The sequence below is a fragment of the Pseudovirgaria hyperparasitica genome (assembly GCF_010093815.1).
Source record: "Pseudovirgaria hyperparasitica strain CBS 121739 unplaced genomic scaffold EJ05scaffold_3, whole genome shotgun sequence".
Taxonomy (NCBI): Eukaryota; Fungi; Ascomycota; class Dothideomycetes; order Acrospermales; family Acrospermaceae; genus Pseudovirgaria; species Pseudovirgaria hyperparasitica.
In genome coordinates this window covers 1705024-1729674 of record NW_022985551.1, presented here as the reverse complement: position 1 = coordinate 1729674, position 24651 = coordinate 1705024, and the positions used below count along the sequence as shown (strand labels likewise).

Below are 24651 nucleotides of genomic sequence, written 5' to 3'. Positions count from 1 at the left end.
GGAAGAACCCCGGGAGAACCCCGATTATTAGTTAAGGGCAGCCCTTAACTAATAACCTCCGTACCTACACGTACTACCTAAGGGTAAAATAATAGTAATATAGGCTATAGACTAATAGGCGTACCCTATAGCTATATACTTAAGACGAAATAGAGGTTTAACGAGATATAGTTATAGATATAAGGAAGTTTTTCCCTATAGGGTTTCTTCTTATATAGTAGCTTAGACTAGAGGAGGCATAGGTCTATAGAGTACTACTCTACCTAGTTATATAATATTATTATTATTATTATACTAACCTAGTACTAAATAAGATCTAAGTAATGAGGATGACCTAATAGAAATCCCACAATTCTGTAACTGCGCCGCGTGCTAGAACCCTACCCTGATTACATAGAAGTCTGTGACATTGCATCTCCATCCTGATACGCATCACTATTTCTTAGCTCCATCGTCGAAGTAAATATCCTATGTTCACTTCTCTTTGGATCTAGGGCTAATGCCCGCACGCACAGATATTCACTATGACAAACGGCACAGAACATGATGGCACTGTGGAGGAGGAAGGCAAGACGCCGACAGTAGAGGAGACAACAGTGGCATACGAAACGGCACCAGCAGAGGAGACGACACCGGCAGAGGAGACGACACCGGCAGAGGAGACGACACCGGCAGAGGAGACGACACCGGCAGAGGAGACGAAAGGACATCGCAATTTTCTGCTGGAATTTCACGAGACTCCTGAGGGTATGACAAACGCCATAAGGAGCCTATTTCCGTACGTCGAACCAGGGCCGCTGCCGCGCGAACGACTGATGGAGGAGAATTGGCAAACCCCAGGGCAGCCAGCACTTCCATACGTCGAATTAGAGCCAGGTTTCAGGGCTGCAGGGGAAAAGAGTCCTTTTTTTGGGGCCTTCATTCGAGCTTGGGATAAGATGATGGCAGGTGAAGTCTAGGGCCGAGTGGTGATCGCCTATGCAAATTACAACACCAGAACTATTCTTAATCGAAACTCCCACTATAGGACAGATTTTGACACAATCTACGTCCCTGGACAACCGGATTGCTGGAGTCCTTTGTGGGAGATCTGAATCGTGACTGCTCTGTGACTGTCCTAGCCAGAAGCTACCACTCTATCTTCCTCCCAAACTCTCGAACGGCGTGCCACTCAGTAGATCTTTGCAACCTCGCTGGATATGGCATAGTGCTTACCAGTGGCACAGTCTCTGGACATCTCCCAAGCAAGGCAGATTCGCCAGACAGGTCCATTTGCTGGAAGTTACGCCACGGGTGTGGCCTTTCGAATCTGACGGCGCATAATACTTCGGGAGCTTCAGTCATGTTGAGGTTCGCAAAAGCGCTGTCAGCTAAAATCAGATGAGTTGCTGTAAGAGCCGTACTATCGTCGCTGAAGCGTTGATTCCTCAGTATGTATCCACCTGTCATAGCACTAGTCGAGGGGTGCGAGATGACACTTGAGCATTCTAGCGACTTCATCACACCAAATCCTGTGTTACAGTTTCTTTTTTGTGGTGCGATTCAATTGGACATGGTGCAGCGTATTCTGCGGCTAGGCTGCCAGGGCCACTGAAAACCGAGCCGCAGCGTAACGCTCTCGAAAGATGAACACTTCTCGAAATTGGATGTGGCTATGACATCCTGGCGGGAAAAGCGATGCTCCACTGTACGTGCTATCATTGTGAGCTTGAACCAAGGCACCCGAGTACAACAAAATCGACAATGGCTGATTCAGGCGATGATGTCGGAAGGCGCACATGAGAGTCGAAACAACAACAGGCTAACAATAGTACAAGTGGGGATACAGAAACTTTTGGAAGTAGACATTAAGTTGTTGGAATATTGCATGTGATTCGGCTGTGGAATTGCTATAAATCTGCAGTAGACGCTCACTCGGTGGACTCATCACCTACTCAATTATCCCTAAAACAAGTAACTCTCTTGTGCTTACTATTCTTCTCGGCTAGGACATCTGCAGCCCCTTCAAAAAGACGCAGCCTAGTTGAAGCTTCATTCAGCCAGTCACTCTCAGTTGTTCTTTGCCTCCATTCCTTGAAATTTAACTAGGAAATAAATATGGCATGGGCCGAAAAGTGGAGTGTGTGATTCCGGAGTACACAATAGGAATCCAGGACTGATAAGCACCAGAGAATGTGAAATGGCGCTCCTTCACCCATGCCAATATCATTCCGATTACAATACTTCCATTTAGCTTCACAATGTTAATGCAAAACTATATATGCTAACGAGACGAAGCTATCACCCTGGCGGGATGTTTACCTGGTTTACAGCACATTTTTCTTGTCAAGTTCAGCGTGCCAGGCACGAATTCGACTAGCTTCCCAGAATTGAGAGATGGCCAATTTGGTCGGTCATGTCTGTTTCCGGTCTCAAAATTACTCTGGCTATTAACGGTGGGTAGGACTATGCGGTGGTGTCTCTTCAAACTTGATATGCCTCTCATCACAGAGCACAACAGCATCTGCGTTGACGTCAAAGTTTCGACAATATTCCGCCGAATTACCAGATGATGCAGAATAATTCGTTCAATGTGCTATGGTACTCCAGGGTCACATCTTTCCTCCCTTACTCGCCGCTTCTGGGGTTCTCTTCTCTCTGGGACTCCTATCGTTGGCACTCCTGAAATTGGATATTCGCAAAGGTCCAAACGCATCACCCCAGCGAACGGAAAGATACAGAAAGTGGACCATATTGTGCTTGTGGGCAGCGACGGGACTCACACTTGCCGGTGCAGTTGCTGTAGCGCAAACTGCTGGAGGGATTCAATTCGCAACGAAAGAAACCGCTCGTGTACCTGGATTTTCCAACGATACTGTCAGTGGCTCTGATCATTTCGTTGGTGATCTTTCTTCCACCTCAGTCTCTACAGCCGACCCATCATTCCGGACGATCGAAGCGGTATCGCCTGGTCGAAGGAAGGTACAAGGATACAGCGCTTGTTTTCGCAATGTATGTAGTGAGACGCTTTCGCATTGTAGTATAGATCTACGTTATAGCTGCTTTCGCCCAGTCTCGCATCACAACTGATTCTGCATCACAATGCCTCGAATTCCTCTGGCAACATCCTGCCCTCAATCCAAGAACCCACCGCCTGCGCAAACAGATCCGGAAACTGCAAATCCCACGCATGCCCAGCCTTCTCAACCACATACGCACCACTCTCCCCAGCCCCAGCCTCCCTCAACGCCCGGCCCACTCTCCTAATCCCAGCAACATCATCCATCTTCCCGCCCGCAACAAGCAGCGTCCGCACACGGACCGCCCGCACATCATCCCACGTCACATCATCGCAGATACTCAGAAACACATCCCGCCACACCTCCCACCGCCGATTCGCCTGCGCATGCGCATACAGCTCCTCGTGCGGGAGCAGCCCCTGTTTCCGCGCCGACCACCGGTACACCGCCTCCGGCAGGGCGAGCTGCAGAGCGTCGAGCGCCCAGGTGATGCGCGGACGGGCAAAGAAGAACCTGCGCGGGCCTTCGGGGGGTGCGGCGCCCGAGATGAACGCGCTCTGGACGAGCTCGGGATATCGGCGAGTGAGGTCGAGGGTGATGAAGCCGCCCATTGAGAGGCCGACGACGTGTGCTGTGCTGCCGTGTGCGTGCGTGCGGATCAGTCGGGCGACGGCGTCTGCGGCGGCGGGGATGGTGTAGGGGCTTATATGGGAGGATTTGCCGTGGCCGTTTATGTCGGGTATGAGGATGTGGTAGGCGGTGAGGTGGGGGGTGACGTCCTTCCATTCTGCGTGCATGGAGCCTAGGCCGTGGATGAAGATGATTGTGGAGGGACGGGATGGGTTGAGGGATACGTGGTAGAGCTCAGGGGGTGTTGCGGTGGCGGATTGCATCGTGGGAGGATATTACGATTAAGCAGGAAGTGCAGAGGATGTTAGGTTTACAACGTAAGCTTAGAGTCTTACTAGACCACGCTAGCATGTAGAGTCAAGATTATGCTTCTATCTTCGTATATACTTTATCTAAACTAGTAGTTATTAAATCACAGCTTTGATGATAGAGAGACTATACGATATATAAGTATATACTCTATACTAGATTAAGCGCCTACTCTATAATACGTTCTTACTATTATACTTCTATAAAAGGGACGAAAATCGCTACTTCTTTCTATACTACCTATCTATCTATTTATAACTATCTAAATCTAGATAGATATATAGATATAGTAAGTACATAATTCGCCTATATAGTCTAGTACACCCTATTATATACTACCATATTGCAGCTCTCACGCGTAAGGTCTAAAGATGTAGACAAGCTTCGTACGTTACGTAGGGATAGGTAGGTCGAAAGGCTATGGGTTTTCTTATATGTGTATAGGTGTGTGTATATACATACATGGTAAACTAGATACTCATGGTAATGTACACTTATACTATACTATACCATCTTAGAACTAGTGAGTTTGATAGGAGACCACATCAAACCTCTAAACATATATAGTTTCTATAAGGTATAATCCGCGCTAAAACTAAAGCTATCCCTAGAATACTACTAGGACGCCGTATATGATACTCTACTAGCGTATAAGAGAAACTAAATACGGTAATATCTAGGTTCTATTTCACACTCATTGAAACTGCACTTAGCCAGCGAAAAGCGGTACGTATTCAATCCCAAGCACTATAATTAATCTATGTAGTAACATGACTAAATGGTCCATATACATACATTACTATACCCTCTACATGGTTACATAACATCATAGTCTATATAGACACATGACTACATAGACTACACGAAGCATCGAAGACCATATTGAACACTCCATATATTATATAGATGGTATATGATTTAAGAATATAGAGATAGAATAGGACAAAGAAGAGGACAAAACAGAAAACAAAAAAGAACCCGGAGAAGAAGTATATCAAACCCCCCCCCTACCCAATCACCACATAACATCACGAAAACAGCAGTCCGTCCTACAATACATCTCATCCACCTCCTCTCTCTCTCAAACCCAATACCCCCCCCTACCGCGGCACAACACAAAACATCACATACCTCCCCCTCCCCCTCCCTCTCCCTCTCCCTAGCACCCTCAACACAACCTCAAATCCAGAACAACCCACCCAACACCCGCTCGGAGCAAACCCCATCCGCGCCATCGAAAAAATCCAGAATAAAGCCTCCCGACACAGCTCGCCACGTGACGGCATGACGTATGTTGGGGGGACATGGACGGGAGGGAGAGGAGGGAGATATAAATAACTTTCTATACTATGTGGTGTTACTACATCTTGTGCTATAGATCTATCGATCGATCGATGCAGCGGCTAGACTGGGCTGGGCTGGGCCTGGGGCTAATTACTGCTGTTGTGGTGGTGGTGGTTGTGTGGATTGCGGGAGGATGAATGGTGGGTGGGTAGTGTGATGGGAGTCTGGACTTTCGGGGGAGGGAGAGAGAGGGAGGGAGGTGGAATTTGGAAACCTCGGATGGGTGTATGTTAGTGTTTGTGTGTTTGTGTCGCGGGGATTATGGATTAATTAGCTGGATGGATTGATTGGGTGGAATTGTTGGATGGATTGAGGTGATTCCCCGCGTTTCGGACTTGTTGTCGTTACTGCTACTGCTGCTCCGAGGAGGCTTCGTGAGGTGCGGCGGATACTTGTGTGTAAATGTATATGTGTATACTGTACTACCCCATTCCATCCCATTCCAGTCCAGCCAATATCCCATGGATAGCCACCGAACCGAGGCTCGTCAATCCGCCGATAACACTCACAAACAAAAACACAACGCCGCCATGAATTCCCCCCCCGCACCCGGAGCAAACACACGAGTCATGCAAATGCACATACAATGCAATGCAATCTACACTTATTGCATGCACACTACCTATGGCATGCACACTACCCAGGGCTGCATGACATGGCAGGGCATGGCATGGCATTGCATGCATAACACTGCACCATCGGGGGCATCGGGGAGATGTTCGGCATTCTCCATTCTCGGGGGCGTTTTTCCGGTGATAATGTACTGTACATGCTTGTACCGTAGCTTAAGTTGTCTAAAAAGGAAATATATGCATGCATGCACGCACGCATGCATGAGGCGTGTTTAGATTCTGGGGAAGGTGGGTTAGTGGATGGATGGTGGTGGCGTTGTGCCACGGCGCGTAGAGTCATGGCTTGATGGGGACGGGTTGTCGGGATGAGATGTGGATATGGTTATGGGTGGGTGTGTTATAGGAGGCCTGAGGCATCTAGATCGGGTGCGACGACGATAGCTTGTAGGACGCAGTGGACGGACGGCACGGGTACCTTGGACGCTTGCTTCGAGTTTGTATTCCATGTAATATGAGGCGCAGCAGGCACATCGGAGCCAGACCGACATCCATCATCACATGTCACGTCCAAGCCCATCCATCCATCCATCCACCTAATATCAAGCACTCTCAAACCATCTCAACCCCATCTCATCTCACCTCCCTAATAGCAGAAACACCCTAAGCACCACTCACAATATCCCTGATCCCTGCCCTCAATCAACCAATCAATCAATCAATCAGTCAGTTTTAGAAAAAAAGGGTCCACCGAAAATCTCGGTGCCTTTTTTTCTTCTTTTTTTCCTTCTATCAACCTCCCCAAGAGAAAATTTTTATTCGTAAATTTGAAACGCCTGACTTGGGTGCGTGAGTGAGTGAGTGGGTGAGTGAGTGGGCGACTAGCTACGGACTGGACAGACTGGATAGACTACGTAGACAAGTAGACAAGTAGCAGCTACAATACCAATGAATGAATGCATGGACAAAGAACACTCCAAAGTCCAGAAACATTCATCCATCCGTCAGACCAACACGCCAGCTTCAATCACAAGTACATACATATGTCCACGTATGTACACGTAATCCAAAGCTAAGATTCCAACCACGCGTACGTCCATGCGTGCATGAATGAATGCGTGCGTGCGTGCGTGCGTCCGGCCCGACCGTTACTTGACACTTTTGACATGACAGCCAGCCCACTATATGCATACATACATACATGCAAGCAAGAAGACCATCGATGCTTTTTCTCCCCGCTGTTATATAGCGGTACATAGCACACAAACTACACACAAACTACATACATAGCACATATCACACATCACACATCCCACGTGCTCAAGACAACCTGCCTAGCAAACCCAGAAGAGACCTAGAACACCGGCAGTATTCACACGCACGGAGACAACTAATGAATACTCCGAGCATTGAATCGGCGGCTCAAGCGAGGCCTCGCCACCTTGCCTTGCGTGACCACCTGCCCCTCCCTACGCCCCAGGTGAACTGTAATTATTCTCCGGAGTATTCTCTTCTAATCTATTCTATGGAGAGGAATTACTTGATTAGATGGATGGATGGATAGACAGATAAATAGCGTGCCCATGCAGATATACCATCCGATCTGATACCAGGCAGGAGGAGCCAAGGTAGAGCGTGAAGCAGCACGTGGCCACACACACACATACACACATACACACACACACGCGCCGGGACAATGATCAATCGCGGATCTGGAACATCCGTTGGCGGTTGTCCAACGTGCTTATGATGCATGAACGTCTGGGGAGAGGTTCAGATTGCTTTGATACAACTCGTTTCCGGAATTTCAGTTTTGAGAGATTTTAGATGATCATGGGAGGTCAGGTATTAGATAAAAGGGGTATACATACAGACTTGGAAGGAGGGACAAAAGTTATAACCTAGAATCTAAGCACACACGTCAGCTTCCTCCTCCCCAACCCGCACACACACACCTATATCTCGCATTGAAAAAGGTAAACACGTTAGAATATGTGCCTTGTCATTTGTGCTGCTGCATGTCGTATGCTATCGTGTTCGTATATACAACGTCTATTATGATAATGCACCGCCCTCTAGATAGTGAACAAGCCAACCGGCTGGATATACCCAATTCCGCTCAACACCAGAAACACCAACCACCAAAATGATAAAAGACCATAGAGCCGTCAGAAAACGTTGGAAATCGCTGGAATTGTAAATGCGTCGAGAGTCCCATCTAATGTGCGACTATATCTTCCGTAGTTTCGCTTCCTGATGGCTTGCGTCAGGCGCCGGGAACGCTGGCTGTTCTTGAGGAGGTGGAAATGCGGCTGGTGGATCGCTTGGTGGAAATGCTGCGGGCGGTCCCTGTTCGGGGGCGGGAGCATCTGCTGGGCTCGAAACACTGTCCGGTGTCAAGGGAACCTGCCCAGCACCGATGAGGCCCAAGACTGCGTTTGCAGCGTAGCTCAATTCTTCTTCCTTGATGCGTTTCTTCTCATCCTCCTCATCTTTGATCTTCTTCTCAGCAATCAGTTTGTCCTTCTCTTCTTGAGGGAGGCTCTCAAAGTTCTTTGTGCCCTCATCCCACGCTTTGACGCAATCGGCGTTCCAGTTGCAGTGCTCCACCTCGCCGTAGACGGGATGCAAGTAACGAGGGTGGGTAGTTGGCCACCCTGACGCATGGAATCGATGCTTCACCAATGCAGAGCGAGAGTCGTGATTGCCCGAGTCGGAGTGACCTTGGCCTGCAGCGAAAGCCTCCACAGTGAGAACCAGAACTCCTCCAACGAGCTTTGACTCGGACATGCCGTGAAACTGATCCCAGCCAACAACCTTGCCCTCTTTTCTGGTCATCTCAGCAATGATGGCATCTGTGAAGGCAGACGGCCCAGTTCCTGTGATGACTTCGTCAAAGTCAAGTTCAAGTTCGCCAATCGACTTGTTCTGCTTCCTTGACAGCTCGTTGAGCCACTTCATGATGTGCTCGACGAGTTTCATCATGACGGGCAGACGCGGCTTGCAGACAAAAGTCCATTGGCAGAACGACTGGCATTTCTGTCCGAGAATGGGATGTTGGCGGAACTCAGGTTGGTCAATTTCTACACCGACAATCATATCAACATCTTCGACATTGTATCGTTCGGGGATGAATCGCTCGAGTGGACGGATAGCTTCGACATCGATATCGGTGTACACACCACCTTCAGCGTACATGATGAGATAGCGCAACAGATCGGCCTTGATGATTCTGGCAGTAATGGAACGGTACATGTGCACGATATCGGGTCGATTGAAGCCTTCCGGGCCGAAGTGAGTCTCGACATAGTACATGTCGGTGTCGTCAGTAAGAAGCTCGTACCGATAGCTGGGGTTTTTTGTGGTCCATGTTCGTGCGCGCCCCAGATCTCGTTCTTCCAGGTTGAGAGCGTCAGCTTTCCATGTCTGCCATATTTTGCGGGGAAAGCCTTTGCTGATGTGGGAGTTTTCCTCCAACGAGTTCTCTAGCGAGACGCCACGGAAGCCAGCGGAGGAGAGGATGAAGAAGAGGACGACGACGGCGATGCCGACAGGTAAAGCACGTTGGATCTGTTTGGGGAAGGCGCCACCGAATTTTGTCGCCGTCGGCGAGTTCAGCAGCATCTTTGTGTCTATGGTCAAGCCGCGTGGTCGAGATCGCATAAAGGGTAGCAGTAGGACTCGTGAGGGTGAGGCTCACGTCGACATTTGAGGAACGTAGACGACAGCGGGGGGACAGGGCGCGATAACAATGGATGAGATGACAATGGTAGGTGGATGTGAAACGAGGGACTGGGGGGCAATTAGGAGAGATATGTTATTAGCGAGGAGGAGAAGAAGAGTAGTAGTAGTAGTAGTAGTAGTAGTAGAGGTCGTAATTTAGATGATAGTTGGGTGATGGCGGAAAGTGATTTGTGGGCGCGTGTAGAAGAGCTGTGCACGGACCTGAATGGGGGAGGTTTGGAACTACTGGGTGCAGCTTGCTGTACTGCGCCAAAGGTACGGGCGTAGAAGACAAGGGGGAGGAGAATGGAAGGGGGGGGAGGGGGGGGGGCGGTGAGTGTCATGGAGAAGGCTGGCGGGGGAAAGCGTGGTAGAGAAGATGGCAGGGAGCCCCAGGAGACTAAAAGTCTTAGCTTTGTAACGCCAATGTCGCTTTTTGTCGCAGTGCCGAGGTGAGAAAAAGTGAGGATGGCGAAAATGACGAAGCATGCGCCTCTGCCAGCCACCCGTGCTGCTTGTTCAAGGTTGATTGACTTGTGTGAAATGTCATTCGGCTTGGCTCAAGACAGACATGACATATGTACATGCCATGCAGCAAGCCCTTCGCTCCATCATCCCGTTGAGGAGAGACTGGCTGCAGCCACGTAGAAATCACTACAGACATCCCATACACTAATTAACTAATTACAGAGCGAGCACCAGCACCAGACAGCCTCATGGGAAAAGCCATCGCTGTCGGCCAATAGACGCGCCGGCAGTCTGGGGGGTTGCGTAGTCGTGAGTCCGGCGTGCCCCATGCTCCATGCTCCATGCTCCATACTATGCCCCATGCTATGCCCAATGCCCCCTATCCCTCATGCCCCCCTGGCCGACCTGCATCACTACCTGCACGTCCAATCTCGCGATCCAGGCGCCAGAGATTATCTCCTAACGCTTCTTTCGACAATGAGCTGCCAAGCCACTCCATTTCGGCGGAACCTTCCACGCACAGTTTTTTGTGTTGCTGGATGCCTCGTGGTGGATGGATGTGTAGGTTTGAATGGCCGTTACAGCAGACCGACACACTCTGAGACCTGGCACCGGAAATGGCTAACAGACAGCTCCTCGATGATTGAACGGACCAGAATGAACAACGGCACTCAGCAACAGTGGTAGTGGTGGAGAGCGTGATGAAAGCTGAAACTCGACCGAAGAGTGCAAGCTAATTACCTACCGCGCGAGATCGAGTGTAGCCCAGGCTCCAGCAGACTTAACCTCACCTAATGCATAATGCCCACGATATCATCATTATTGCCTCCAGATCTACCATGTACTACTATACCTAGCCAGGTCCAGGTCATAGTTATTGTGATGCCTTCTAACCTTAGCTTATTCTTCCGCTGAGATAGATTCATGCCGCCGCAGAGCTAATGCACAGTTGCCGCTCCTTCCGCTCTAGCACCTGCAAATTCTGCGGCCACGGTCTGCTTCTAGTCGGATAGCTATCTCTCTCAACTCCTTCATATCGTCGTTATTAAGGGGAGACGATGGCATTCCATCTGTGATCAGCGAGGCCCATGCTCGATTGTTTGATCCTTGGTCAAGCTTGAGACGAGCTGAAGGGTCTGGAGAGACATGTGAGAGACCAGAGTACGGACAGACCCTGGTGCTCACTGCTCAATACGAATGAGTTTCAGATTCTGATCAAAGGAGTGTGTGTGCACCGGCGACGGCGACGGCGAGGGGCGTGGGGCAGGGGGTTAGTCAAAAAGGCTAACGCTCGACGGGCCGCTCTCCAGCTTCTCCTGAGTCTTGACTTTCCAACCAATGTCAGTATCAATTAGTGACCGTAATGATTAGTGACAAGTAACAGTGAACAGGGGCTTTTGAAACCCGTTCCTAAGTGCGAACGATTTGATGAATTATCTCCCGGAGGGGCGTCGATGAGAGACAGCGCTGGTAAGGCACCACTTTTTCCCGCCTTATCCGCCAAATCATCCACAGCTACTGTACCTACTAGAGATGCAGTGTGCACTCAAATTGCCCGACTCGTTTCCTCGTATTGAAACCTAAAGCGCCCGGAAGCTGCAAGAAGAGAAGTCTAAAGAGAGAGCTCTGTCTGAATATGTCACCAGGTGCAGACATCGCTGCAGCTTGCCGCATCCGACTCTGCTGTACTAAACTGTAGTAGGTACGTGGGTACTAATTATGTAGCGTATAAGTATACTGAGAAACATGTACCACGTTACATAATCGCACCTCTTCTCCTTACCTCTTAGGCTCTTCCTAATACCTCGGAGCCTTGATCTTCTCGCACCGTATTCGCCTCGGCTGGTCACTGCGTTTGGGCGGGGGTGCCAGCCTATGAGATAGCTAGATCCAGCTTGTCTTACAGCTTTTCTTTACACAGATGATACTTTACGAGGGCTACATAAGCGGTTATCAACAACCGAAGTCTCCCCCATAATCACAACTTTCATCTATTATGGGACTAGCCTTGATCTTGCATAAGGATCTTGAGACTTTTCAGGAAGTGCTGTTGGTAATATAAGCTTAGCTAAAGCGCAAAATCATCATGACCTAATATTACTGGATATATCGGTTCCTTTGCTCCCACTTTTGATGCCGCAGTGTGCCCAGGGTGACGGTAATCATTGTAAATAATGTAGCAGCAGTCTCACGCCACTGTCTCCCTCCCTGTTCACAGCTTCGGAACGAGAGTGAGACGCGTGCACCAACATCTCCTGTCATCGAATCGCCAAGCGCGTATTCCCTGGCAGTGCCCGCCTGCATCCTTGTCCGCCGTCCACCAGCCCGAACAAGCCACTGGTTGATGTCGTGCGCGGCCAGTAGCTTCATTGCTAGCGGCGCTTCAACCTCTCCAGACTCTCTTTTTCAACTATCGTCGCTGCTCCAACGTGAGCTCGACACGCCCCGTCATCGTCTCTAATCGTGGACGACCCCATGCCACCGCGCAATCCTCCCGATCGTCGAACAAAGTCTGCCGACATCTACATTGGTGAACTCTTCAAGGATATCGACATCGAGTCCGGCGTACCCGCCATCCAGCAGCCCACACTCGCTGCCATCATGCCTGTCGTTCAAGAAGGTCTCTTAGACCATCCTCAAACCTGGAAGCCCGCCTCAGATCCTCCATCCTCTCCTCGATTGCGCGCAAAGAGTCTGTTCTGGCAAGTCGTGAAGGCGACGCGACCGTCGTTTGCAGGCTTGAAGAATGAACGCTCAAACACCAAATTACGAGAAACTGCATATCTAGACGGTTTGAGAGGCTTTGCAGCATTCTTAGTCTACATCCTACACCACGAACTTTGGGCACACAGCGCGCTCAATCACGCCGATCGCATCCTGGAAAATGGCTTCGGCCATCATGGCAACTTCTACTTTGCCTGTCTGCCATTCATCCGCAACTTTTTCACTGGTGGCCACATTGCCGTTGGCTGCTTTTTCGTCATCTCAGGATACGTCCTTACCCTCAAACCACTCACGATGATAAACAATGGGGAATACGGCAAGCTCGGTGACAATTTGGCATCGGCCATATTCAGAAGATGGTTCAGGTTATGGGTTCCAATCGCTATCGTAACGTTCTTGTACGCAACATTTCTCCACCTGACGGATCTGAAAGGACCTCATCAGATGAACACGACGTGGCTGGGTGAGGTCTGGGATTGGTATGTGGAACTCAAAAACTACTCATTCGTCTTCAACATGGGCGGGAAAGATTACTTCTACCTCAACGACCACATCTGGACGATACCATGCGAACTTCGAGGCTCGCTCGTTGTTTACCTCGCCTGTCTATCCTTCGCACGATTCTCGCGCAACGCCCGACTCTACGCCGAACTCGCCTTACTCTGGTACTTCATGTGGATTGTTGATGGCTGGTTTGTGGCTTACTTTGTCGCCGGCATGATTCTGGCGGATTTGGACGTGCTTGCCAAGCTGGGTAACCTACCGCGATGGATTGTCAATCTGGCGCCATACCAAGAGATGATCTGGTACAGTCTGTTCATGATTGGCATGTTTTTCGCTGGTGTTCCCTCGCAGAGCAATGAGCTTGAGGATATCAGAGTGACGCCGGGCTGGTACTGGCTGTCATTCCTCAAACCACAGGCCGTCTTCGCACCCAAGTGGTTCTACCTCTTCTTCGGCGCAGTCCCTATCGTCGCCGTAATTCCACGGATACACTTCCTCAAGGCATTCTTCGAATCGCGCTTCTGCCAATTCATGGGCCGCATCTCGTACTGCTTCTACCTCGCCCACGGTCCTGTACTGTGGCTCGTCGGTGGACGACTATACTCTGCCGTCGGACTTGTCAGAGAAGGTCTGGACGAGACTGAGTTTCCCGGATGGCCAAATGCATTTCCCATACCGCACATCGGACCTCTCGGACTAGAGTCCAACTTCCTGCTGGTCAACATCATCACACTACCGCTCACGCTGTGGCTGGGTGATGTGATGACGAAGCTCATTGATGAGCCTTGCGTACGGGCTGCTGGCAACCTTTGGCGCAAACTTCAACCGTCATCATCACCGTTAGTGTCTAGCACACCTAGGGGGCTGGGTGTGGGTACACCATTGAGCCTAGAAAAAGGACAGTTTGCGGCATAAACCAGACACATCGCATACATTGGCGTACAATATTAGTAATTCATCATACATGACACATTGTTATCCTCAAGCTTAATTCTCCGTATCACTAACACGATGTCCATAGCTCGGTCAGTCTACCGGTACCAGTTCATGCTTGCTTACTCGCCGGTAGTCGGCAGCGGCAAGCGGCCCAACGGCCACACCGAACGATGGACGGCTACATGCACGGTTATGCTTGTCATTACAATGCAGATCGCTACCATGAACACGGCGTGACATGAAGGAGCGCGTGCAAGCAGCATGGTGAAATCGCACATTTGCACGTGCAATTTGGCGACCAGGTAAGAATTTTGATACTTTGAAGGGACCGATGGCACTAGTCCACAGCATTGATCTCCGATACAAGGAGGGGGGCCCTGGGCTTCAGTAGACAGGGGGACCACCTGGAGATCCCCGGGTGTTTCACATCCAATCAAGAAGAACAAGCGTGCCAAGTCTATGCGTGGCTCAGCTCGCGCATCGCAGACTCTTGGGGGGGAACATAAGCTCGTGCGAGGGAGCTGGAGGCGATATTGAATTGCAACTGCAAGATATATTGTTTGAATCTATTATTACTTCTTACCTGGCCCGGCTTGCAGGCAGGCTCAGGCTCGTATCAATGCTATGGATATGTACATGTTCATTCATATGTTGATAGTAACATTATATGTATATTCATTCATTGGCCAGACGCAGCCGAGGACGTTTTACATTTCTGGTGGTGGCTGACCGGAGGAATTTCAAGTCTGGACTGCCGAGAGCTTCTCCCTCTGCCATGAGGAGAGGAAAGCGATATTGGCCCGTGCACGTCACTATCGCTGTCGCTGTCGCTGTCGCTGTCGCTGTCGCTTTCTGTCTGTCCTCGTCTCCATCCGCCGTCTTTTTCCTCTCCCTCTCTCTCTCCCCTGAAGCTTTTCCGACTACTGGCGCTAGTCCTCTTTCTCACAATAGCTCAATCCTGCGTTGAACTTCACAACATCACTCGCATTCTCCATTGTCAGCGTTTCGCGTGTGTGCAACTTCTACATAGAATTCCTGCCTTTCGACGCCTGAGCCGGGCACAGCCATGAGGCCATCCTATATCCACACGCGACCACACTCTCACGCCATCTGAGTCGACATGTTCATCCGCAGCACCAAACGCCTCATCCCTGCCATCGCCGTCCTCCTCATTCTCAGCGTCGTCCTTTTCAAGAGCTACGATAAAACATTTACAGACCAACTATGGAATCCTACACCTCTCAATGAAGCAGATGCCCAGAAACCTCACCTGCCTCCAAGCGCTGCCATTCCTGGCAAACTCGATCCAAACCTTGATCCCAATCTCGACCCGAACCTTGACCCCAACCTCGATCCAGCCTTGAAGCCTAACACTCCTGTCGTAAACTTCCCTTCTCCACCGAACAGCCCGGGCCCAGATACAGATACCTCGATACATATAGTAGACAACAATCTCGCCAAGCCAGACCTGCTATACGATGCATCAGGGACACACCGTGTGGTCAAGTCTGTGTCGACGAAGAATGGTGCATACTTCCCAATCAACTGGGGCCACGGCGAACGTGCCATAAATCCGAACATTATACCTCATCCATATCTCGAAGATCACTGGATCGTCGTCGCTCAGCGCCTGCACCCTCCGCGGTCGCCTGCGACGGCAGTATTCTACGTCGAACTAGTCTGCAGCGCAAAGTTCCAAAACGACGTCCTCGAGTGTATATCACCTCCCATAATCCTCCCTATCGCGAATACCCCCAACGGCGGACACTGTGAAGGCCCTATCGCCTTCTTTGCTCTGAACATCGGCCCGCACGACGCCCGTGTCTTCTGGGGTCCAGACATCCCCTATGTCATTTTCGGCTCCAACTCCGTCCACACCTGCCTGGGAATGTGGGCACAGGATTTCCGCATGCTGACCGATTTTGGCGGCGGCATCGATGAGACACCCTTCCGCAACGCCGTCGAACTGCAGCGGCCTACAGGCTCATGGTCGTCCGTGGAGAAGAACTGGTTCTTCTTCTTCGACTGGAACAACGAAACCTACGTGCATTTCGATATCGCGCCCAAGCGCGCCTTTGCAAAGCTCTCCCCGGATGGCTCTGTCGGCGAGGATCTGGCGTCGCAGGCTGCAACCGACGCGGCATGCATAGAGCAGCACATGCCGAAATTCGAGCCCGAAGCCCACGAGAAGATCCACCAGAGCACAAACTCCCTTGCGATCACGACGTGTGACCGAGCTGACCCCAAGTGTGTCCCGAGCGAAGCGAATACCTTTGCGATGACGATATACCAGCACAAGAAATACGTCGGCATGTTCAGCGCCGTGTACGAGCCGTACATTGCGCTTTTCAGCCGGACCGCCCCGTTCGCCCTGTTTGCCCTCAGCACGAAGCCGTTCTGGATCTCGGGCCGCGGCGGGTACAAGGATAGAGGTAACCCCGTGTCGATGAAGGAGCCGGGGTCGGAGGTGTTCAATCGTACCGAGATGCTGTATATTAGCTCGTTTGCGTGGAAGGATGCCGGGTCGAAGTATCAGGGGTTCAGGGATGATGTGCTGGTTGTGTCGTTTGGTATTGAGGATAATCAGACGGCGGCTATTGATATCAAGGCCGGTGACTTGCTGCTGGACTTGAGTCCGTGTGCGGCCGCGGCGGGTCATTTGATGGGTCTGCCGCAGTGAGCTTGAGGAGGACTCTTTGGGGGGAGAAAGATAACCCCCCAAAATATGCCCTGACGCAGAGGCATTTGGTTGGTTGGTTTTGGGGGTTTGGGGGGGTTTGTGTACATAGCTGGGAAGAAGAAGAAGAAGAAGAAGAAGAAAGACGACGATTACAACGCCGTTTAGTGTTTGGAAGAAAAACGGGTCCATGAATTTTTTTTTATTTTTATCAAAACATGTCTTTACGATTCCCATCTTATCTTCTTCTCTATTTGATTGGCATTTAGAGCGGGCTTCTTCTCTTCCTTGATATCTTGTATCTTGTTGTGAGAAGAAGGAGAGGTGTGTATGTACTAGGTTTTTTTGAAAATCTAAAGAGAGAGAGAGAAGATTTGTGGATCGGTAGGTTGGGTATGATTTTAACATGTATACCTACGTATATAAAGACTGATGAACACAGGCTTGTGAGGTAAATACTATGGTATAAGCCTAGGGAAATTGCGGAGTGGTGGGTTGGGTATAGATAGTTGGGTTTACTTCTAAGGGAGGGAAGTCGTGGGTTGGTTGGGTGGGTATAGATGATACTACTATCCAAGTCTAGAGAAATCACTTTGTGGTGTGATGGGTATAGGTAGTTGGGCGTACCTATAAGGGGGAATTTATGGATCGGTGGAATGGATATGGGTTTTATAGCTTTCAAGGGGCCTAGAAAGCGTCAGAGTGTATAGAGGTTTAAGGTGATATAGTAGTATCGGAAATGTACGAACTGGTGGGTGCTGTCTTTCAGCTACCACTTTGTCAAGTTCATTGACAGTTCAAGTTGAGTTGGTCATAAAGCATGACATTTCTATCTAAGTGACCGGTTGGTTGTACTTATACAACCGCCCGGTCAGTGGTTACTGCCTACATTAATTATACATGTGTTGCTACTGCCGTAGCCGTAACAGTTATATAGGGCTTCTGTTCAAGTGTATAGCTACTAAATTTGCTTTATTCCTAACTATGTTATAGAAACAGTGCTTTAAAAGTAGGCATATCTACAATAAGTTATATTATGTAGAGCTTATGTCTACGTGTATAGCTTCTAGAACCGCTTTATTCTTGACCGGGCTAGAAAAATAGTGCTTTTGAAGGGGATATAACTATAACAAGTTATGCTATACAGAGCTTATATCTACGTGTATAGCCATTAGATCTGCTTTAGTCTTGACTATATCATAGAATAGGTGCTTTTAAGTTAGGTATAACCACTACAAGTTATGTTTGTTAGAGAAATATTATAGTGGCTCAACGGTCATGGTCGCTTTTAGCACTACTATGTGCTGCTTTTAATGGAGATCAAACAGAAACGAACATGCAATTGTCAAGCTATGTCAAACAGCAACGACTCCTCAAGTGTGAAGAGCTCGCTCAGTGCTATACTCCCAGTATGATACACGACAATCTTGCGCACCCTGCGCCGGAATTTATACATCCGACAGCATCCCCCCTCACTTCCTCCCCCCTGCCCTCTTCGTCTTCTTCGCCGGAGGCAGTCTCCTCCCACCAGCCCCCTCCACCTCCTCATCCTCCTCCACCTCTCCCCGGCCCCTCTTCTTCGAGCGTGCCATGGTCGGAGCAACCGGCTCGACCTCCGCCTCCTCTCCCTCCTCCACCCCCTCACTCCCCGGAAAATCCGCATCACCAAAGATATCCCCGTCCGAATCCACCCACGACGCGCCCGACTCCCGCAGAGACCTACTCTTGTAGCGCCTGTACCCGCGAACATAGAACTTTGCGTTCTGCGCCAGCGGCCGCAGCGCACGCTCGCGCTTCCGCAGCTCCAGGTTGCGCCGCAGCAGGTCGCGCTTCTGCTTGCGCAGTTTGGCGATCTCGGCGGCTTGCTGGGCGTGCTCGTCGTTGTCGTCGTTGAGGGAGGCGGCGGCGTGTCGGGTGTGTAGGCCTCGCTCTCGGAGCCGTCTGCGGTTGAGCTTGTTGAGGAGGTTCTGGTTCATGCTCTGGGCGTGGAGGAAGGAGTTTTGTAGGCCCTCGATGTGGGTGAGGTAGCGCTTGTTCATGTCGATGTCGAATTGGAGGTATTCGGCGTTGTGCCAGCCTGGGATGGTGCGGGCGTCGTTGTCGTTGTTGTTGTTGTTGTCGTCGTCGTCCTCGGTGGTGGAGAGGGCGTCGGAGGGGGTGTCTAGGCCATTGTCGGCCTCGGAGTCGTCTTCGTCCCCGTCGGGAGAACTGCCAAACGCTCTGATGGCATCTCGAAGATCATCGTGCTGCGGCCTGTGTTGACCGCGAGACTGGCCGTTGGCTCTCTCAGGGGGCGATGGTCCCGGGCTACGACGGCGAGGAATGTTGGCATTCCTGCCAGAGCCGTCGCTGGACGAGTGGTCTGAATCGTCAGGTGCCCCAGGGGCAGCACCTCTCCAACCATTGCTAGGTCTTCCTCGTCCACTGACGCTCGCCTTGGTAGCAGCTCCATTGCCTCTCTTGCGCCCGAGAACCTGCTTTTGTGGCTCTCCTGGGCGGGGGCGAGCAGAGATGTGAGAGCTGCTGCTCTCGCTACCGGACGATGGCTCTGTGCCCCTGAAATTGCTCGAGCTGGCAGATTTCCCAGTCTTGCCCGGGAAAGGCCCATCATCGGGGTCCTCGTTGCTTTCATTTGCTTCGTCTCTCTCGAGACTAGCACCGCCCTCAGCACCCTCGTCCTCTGCCATGTAGTCTTCGTCCTGCCGCCTATCATGATTTTCGTCATCGTGATGCTCCTGGGACGGCAGGTGCTCATCATCCTCCTCATCTATGCGATAGCTTTCACTACTATCCTCGCCTTCCTCCTCTCTATCAGCTTTATAGGCTGCCGCCGCAGCCTTGAGCATCGCCGTAGCTTTAGGTATCAACTTTGGGTTTCTGATCAGTCGACCCAAATGATCCTTTGGTATTCGTCTAGGTACTCTCCTCCCTGAACTGGCTTTGGCATTGCCTTTACCCGGCAGACGATTACCTGGCGGGATCTTGCGTTTGACTATGTTCTCAGGAGGTGCGGAGGGAGACTTGGAGGGAGATCTGGGTGGGTCTTTGTCAATGACCTTTTGCTTCCCTTTCCTCGCGGCTTTGAGGTCTCTGGTGTGGGACGATTTAGACGTGTCGCTATCGCGGACGTGCTCGGCTTCCTTGTCGCCATTGCCATCATCGTCGTCATCGTCGTCATCATCATTGGAGTCGTCGTAGACTGGTCGTTTGCGTGCCGATTTTGTAGCCTTCGCAAGTTTTCGGCCTACTGGGGCGTCGGTGCTGGGTTGTGCTTGTGCTTGTGTTTGTGCTGCCAGAGAAGTCGTCCTGTATTTCTCAGGGACATGAGCCTCGATGGGCGAAGCCGATTTGGCTTTAGCTGCTGCAGCTGCATTCTGTCTTGGCTTTGGCTTCAAGCCTGCATTAGCCTTGGCATCTGCCGTACCCTTACGAGGAGCCATAGGGGCAGGGGGTTGAGTAGCAGTCGTAGTAGTAGGGGGCTGGGATTTCGAGCGGAGGATTGTCCTGTTGATTGCGGGTTTGAAAGCAGGTGGAGGTGCTATCTCTGTAGGACTGGAGACAGGATTGGATGGGACGCTGCTGAGGGGGCTGCTGGAGTCGTTGGTTGCAGAGATGTTCGGTGTCGTGATGGAGGTGTCGATTGTCAGATTTTTCGGATTCCTGGGCATGCTGGATGAGTGAGATGTTCCGGACCGTGACAGGTGACGATATCTCGTATATAGACAGGAAAAGAGATGAAAGACTTTGAGACTTGCAAAGAGACGAAGACAACGGACAGAGGAGAAAAGACGAAAGTTTTTTTTGGACAGTCAAGAACAAGCATAAGGCACTTGGCAGTGTTACGTTTGTGTGCGGCTTGGTCGCTCAATAGGCTGGTTAGCTCCCTTGCTTTCTCAATGTTCTGGCTTGGTACTATCACTTTTATTGTAAACACTGTGAAAGGCAGGGGAAACCGCCAAGTTTCACATACGCTAAGAGTCATATTCCTCGATACACTGGTAGATAAACAAAGCCGTACAATACCATCCAGGATCGGGACGGTGGACCTACCTCCGCCTTACGCTGTTCAAATGACATCCTTTGGCGAGAAGCAGATATCTCGTTCTAGAATTGATGGTAGATTCACTGCTCCGAGCAATGTCTGTGCCCAGCCAGTCCTTACACCAGTTCTTCCATCAGTCCAAGCATACCTAAGCACCAACCCCTGAAAGTGTTGAGACGACGGGAAGTCGGTTCCGAACAAGTGTAGCACCAAGTCATGAGGGCAAAGCTTCTATCGCTATCGGAAGATGGGTATAACACGGACTCATTATCGCGTAACTGTTCTCTGTACACTTCCGTCACCTGTTCTCCAGCTTTTTGTCAAATTTGGACAACACCTCGGCAACTATTTCCCGAAGTTGCTGCCACCTCCTGACAAGTACCTCTCGCCGTCCGTGCTGATCCTCTACGAGATTTGTACACTGTTTTAATGATTCATCGACCGTGACTTGGTAATCACGCAACAGCGATACCAGCAACTCATCCACCTTCGACTGCGACAGTCCTCCGTCATGCACGCCTCGAACGAATTCCTCCCAGTTCTGTTTCGTGCAGCATATAAGTCGCAGCGCTACTTGGGTTCTCCAGCACCCCAGTGTGGTCGCAGTGATGGTGTACTTCCCATAGTACTCTCTCGTAACCAGGGCCTTCTTCTGCTCTTCATTCAAGAGCGGCAGTATCATGTCGTCGAGACATACGCTGTCCCATTTATTCACGTCTGGTATGAAGCCATACTCAGTAAGGAGGTAGTCATTTGATTCCTCCGCGTAGCACAGCACAATCTCCTCCCCTAGTGCGTACTCACGATCAGTACTATACTTGTATGTCTCAGGCTCGATTGTTGTCTCGACACCAGTATCCGCATGATTGAACAGATCCGCCACTGGGACCAATGTGAGCAGGTCATCAGGATCCAGTTTCTCCATGCTTGGTGTCATGAGATAGAACGCGCGAGAGTTGACGATGATCCAATAGTACCGAAAATCAGGCTCATTTAGTTCTGGAAATGCACACGAGACAGCTGCCCATTCTTGCGCATATCGTCGCAATTGGCTATGTAATATGCGCTTAGCTTTCGCCGGTAGCAGCTCCTGGAGATTCTTGGGCCAGAAGAATGGGTACGAGGCTTCAAGATCTGCGACGGAAGGAAGCATATCTGTCCATAGCTTGAAGCCGGGCGTGTTGTCGAGAGATAGATCTGCGGCTAGACGAGCATGAAGTGTAAGGTCAGAGAGAGCGTCTGATACTTGTGGTGAGAGGGTGTCCAATGTACGGTATGTACGAAATGGCGCAGTAAGGATTATTTCCCCTTTCTGAACCAAAGGTCAGCGTGCGCAGTGTATTAACAGGGCCTGCTAGACCTTTAGGTTTCGAGTTGCGATCACGCCTGTGCCGCGGCCTGGATAGCTCTTGAAGTCGATACCGTCCCACACAAGACCCTGCCCCCTGGACCAGTTGAGGAAGGATTTGAGATGGTCCATGATCGTCTTATAATCTGACAGAGCTATGTGCCATTGCTGCGAAGGAGCGGCACTTCGACAAGCGCTTGTTGTGTTCTTCGTTGCTCAAGACGGTACACCGAATTCAGAGATTTCGCATTGTTAAGATGCGATACAAAGCGCGCTAAGTCAAAAAGGGTAAAGAGTTGTAGAAACATTTTGGCAATGACAATAGTTTACTCAAAGAAATCACGAACGAGTGTGCGTCCATAAGAGACGGGGAGTCATAACGCAACTGCATTTTGAATAATATTCGGATGATCACACCTTCTGCAGGGTTCTGTGTAAATTCTCTTTTAGCTTAAACCTCAAACGCCAGCAATCCAGCCCTCATAGACTAATTCATCTTTCCCATCTCCACATCCGTGCCACCATAGTCATCGTCCCACTCAACGCTCCTCATCTTTCTACTGATCCAGATTCCAAGTGCCGTCGCGGCCGCGATGGTCAGGAACCAGCCTTCGAACCACCGCTCAACGAACTTCGGCTCTAGGGGTGCCCCTAGTGCATCAGATATCACAGTGCTCATCTCCCTTGGTAGATTACTGCGAAGAAGAAGAGTCGAGCTGATCACATAGGTCGCAGCAACCTGCGAAACGATAAGTGCAAGATTCGCCTGTGCATGCTGCAATACGCCCGGCAAAAATCTAGCGAAGAGCAGGAATGTCTGAAGGACCGCGTTAAAGCTCGCAAGTAGCATGACTCCGGAGAGCAGAAAAGATATCTGACGGCTCCAGGCTGCTCTATCTAGCTTCGGGTCCCAGTGCTTTGCGAGGAGAGCCAGGATGTTGTTGACCGGGTCGGAGTTTGAGAATGTTGTGTCTGGGGACCGGAATCTTCGCACGGTCGCGAGTGTTGTTGCGCCTAGTCTATACATACAGTAGAGTGCGAAGATGTATTGAACGAGATTTAGAAAGCGGCCCAGTGCAGTCTTGGCCCGTTGCTGTTCTTGTCTGCGATTTTTGAGGGTCGCAAGCGAATGTTTTAAAGACCTTTGCATCGTCTCCAATCCAGAGACTTCCATATGCAAAGCGCTACGCTCTTGACCTTCTGGATTCCCGCTTATGGTGGTAAAGACGCGATTCATAATTCCAGTGTTTGGGACTTCGGTTACCTTTCTTTGCAGGGCGCGCAGTCTGCTTTGTTTCGTATCTAGCATTTCCGTCGTCGCTTCAAGTCCAGCTTGCTTCCGTGCAATATCAGCCTCGGTGACCTAAGTCAAATCTTAGTAAGGCCACAATAGACCTGTCAGCTGACATACAATCCTCGACTTGATTCCAAATGACTGCCATATCGATGAAACAGCTGCAAAGCCAGCCAAGGAAGCCATAAGGGCTATCCCTATCACGCCGATTCTTTCAAGACATCCTTCGCTAAAGCTGTGCTGGCGAACATATGACTTCTCATGCAAGTATGAGCCAAGAAGTCCTCTGCCCAGATACCAAAACCCTACGAGCCATGCCGTCAAGGCCAGAAGCTGAAGAAGCCATGCTACCCTTCTATTGCCTTTCTTTGCATTGACGAAGCCATACCCCGCTGCGCTTATGATGGAATGGAATTCGAGTGCCGGGGTCACTAGGATGAGGAGATATAGTAGAAGGGGGACTGTAACCCGCAGAGCAAGGCTGCGTGCCGCTGGATTCAGGGCATCAGATATTTCGCAGAGTAAGAGTTCGATTAAGACTGCAGATAATGCTATATTTGTTGCGAAAGTGACTCCAGCTATACGTTTGGCGGATGTGGAGAAGCGGGACGTCCAGTGGCTGGATTTCTCGCCGAAGCTTTTCGAATGAGTGGGCAGGCTGTCACGGCGTTCTTTGACCGGCTCGTCTCTTCCTGCAAGAAGAGGAAATAATCTGGTGTACACGACGATTGCGACAACTAAGAATGTAAGGAGAAACGGCAAGGACTTGAAGGTCAAACTAATGAACTTCTGTCTTGACGTCTTGAGCGAGCACTCATCGCATGTACTGTAGAAAGGCAGCATGGCAAACATGGCCGCAATGTCTGTGTGACTGAGTCCGAACGAGAATCAGACGAGTGATTTAAGTACATTGAATAGGTAAGGGCACAAATGAGTGTGCATGCGAGGGAGGAATGAATACTTGAATATAGAGAGGCACAAGGCGACGAGCAGGTTACGTGAGCACGGACCACCATAAATCCAACGTGAATCCTTGTTGCGTCAGTGCCGCAGCAGCTCTCCCAGCGCACGGACTAATTACTGC

The 24651-nt window shown here is 50.4% G+C and overlaps 8 protein-coding genes across 8 annotated transcripts; 3 read left to right on the top strand and 5 right to left on the bottom strand.

The window, feature by feature from the left end:
* The first annotated feature begins 378 nt into the window (after window positions 1–378).
* Window positions 379–1044, top strand: EJ05DRAFT_258357 (uncharacterized protein). The gene is made up of 2 exons (XM_033740242.1): window positions 379–459; window positions 516–1044. Exon 2 carries the CDS (start codon window positions 525–527, stop codon window positions 957–959), a length of 435 nt encoding a protein of 144 aa, XP_033603730.1. The 5' UTR covers window positions 379–459; window positions 516–524; the 3' UTR covers window positions 960–1044.
* A 1985-nt stretch (window positions 1045–3029) lies between these two features.
* EJ05DRAFT_473808 (alpha/beta-hydrolase) lies at window positions 3030–3914 on the bottom strand. Its single transcript, XM_033743472.1, has one exon. It carries the CDS (start codon window positions 3890–3892, stop codon window positions 3077–3079), a length of 816 nt encoding a protein of 271 aa, XP_033603729.1. The 5' UTR covers window positions 3893–3914; the 3' UTR covers window positions 3030–3076.
* Window positions 3915–7830: 3916 nt separating this feature from the next.
* EJ05DRAFT_473807 (uncharacterized protein) lies at window positions 7831–9865 on the bottom strand. The gene has a single exon (XM_033743471.1). It carries the CDS (start codon window positions 9473–9475, stop codon window positions 8081–8083), a length of 1395 nt encoding a protein of 464 aa, XP_033603728.1. The 5' UTR covers window positions 9476–9865; the 3' UTR covers window positions 7831–8080.
* Window positions 9866–12643: 2778 nt separating this feature from the next.
* EJ05DRAFT_491938 (uncharacterized protein) lies at window positions 12644–14448 on the top strand (the record flags this gene model as incomplete). Its single annotated transcript, XM_033746012.1, has 2 exons — window positions 12644–14109; window positions 14292–14448. The coding sequence occupies 2 exons, from the start codon at window positions 12644–12646 to the stop codon at window positions 14446–14448; spliced, it is 1623 nt and encodes a 540-aa protein (XP_033603727.1).
* An 878-nt stretch (window positions 14449–15326) lies between these two features.
* Window positions 15327–16886, top strand: EJ05DRAFT_491937 (uncharacterized protein; the record flags this gene model as incomplete). Its single annotated transcript, XM_033746011.1, has 1 exon — window positions 15327–16886. One exon carries the CDS (start codon window positions 15327–15329, stop codon window positions 16884–16886), a length of 1560 nt encoding a protein of 519 aa, XP_033603726.1.
* A 1469-nt stretch (window positions 16887–18355) lies between these two features.
* Window positions 18356–20551, bottom strand: EJ05DRAFT_483658 (uncharacterized protein; the record flags this gene model as incomplete). Its single annotated transcript, XM_033745277.1, has 1 exon — window positions 18356–20551. The coding sequence occupies one exon, from the start codon at window positions 20549–20551 to the stop codon at window positions 18356–18358; it is 2196 nt and encodes a 731-aa protein (XP_033603725.1).
* A 317-nt stretch (window positions 20552–20868) lies between these two features.
* Window positions 20869–22486, bottom strand: EJ05DRAFT_536079 (SET domain-containing protein). The gene is made up of 2 exons (XM_033749287.1): window positions 22286–22486; window positions 20869–22237 (listed from the first exon to the last, which is right to left on the bottom strand). Exons 1-2 carry the CDS (start codon window positions 22403–22405, stop codon window positions 21224–21226), a joined length of 1134 nt encoding a protein of 377 aa, XP_033603724.1. The 5' UTR covers window positions 22406–22486; the 3' UTR covers window positions 20869–21223.
* A 154-nt stretch (window positions 22487–22640) lies between these two features.
* EJ05DRAFT_530807 (uncharacterized protein) lies at window positions 22641–24528 on the bottom strand. Its single transcript, XM_033748986.1, has 2 exons — window positions 23685–24528; window positions 22641–23636 (listed from the first exon to the last, which is right to left on the bottom strand). The coding sequence occupies exons 1-2, from the start codon at window positions 24417–24419 to the stop codon at window positions 22761–22763; spliced, it is 1611 nt and encodes a 536-aa protein (XP_033603723.1). The 5' UTR covers window positions 24420–24528; the 3' UTR covers window positions 22641–22760.
* Window positions 24529–24651: the final 123 nt, after the last annotated feature.

What these genes read in the sequence shown, in the direction of transcription:
- EJ05DRAFT_536079 (XM_033749287.1), bottom strand. Translation starts at nt 22,405, where the DNA reads ATGGACCATCTCAAATCCTTCCTCAACTGGTCCAGGGGGCAGGGTCTT. An exon ending in TCGCAACTCGAAACCTAAAG is followed by an intron (nt 22,238 to 22,285) that starts GTCTAGCAGGCC and finishes CCTTTGGTTCAG; the next exon opens with AAAGGGGAAATAATCCTTAC.
- EJ05DRAFT_258357 (XM_033740242.1), top strand. Translation starts at nt 525, where the DNA reads ATGACAAACGGCACAGAACATGATGGCACTGTGGAGGAGGAAGGCAAG.
- EJ05DRAFT_473808 (XM_033743472.1), bottom strand. Translation starts at nt 3,892, where the DNA reads ATGCAATCCGCCACCGCAACACCCCCTGAGCTCTACCACGTATCCCTC.
- EJ05DRAFT_473807 (XM_033743471.1), bottom strand. Translation starts at nt 9,475, where the DNA reads ATGCTGCTGAACTCGCCGACGGCGACAAAATTCGGTGGCGCCTTCCCC.
- EJ05DRAFT_530807 (XM_033748986.1), bottom strand. Translation starts at nt 24,419, where the DNA reads ATGTTTGCCATGCTGCCTTTCTACAGTACATGCGATGAGTGCTCGCTC. An exon ending in TTGGAATCAAGTCGAGGATT is followed by an intron (nt 23,637 to 23,684) that starts GTATGTCAGCTG and finishes GATTTGACTTAG; the next exon opens with GTCACCGAGGCTGATATTGC.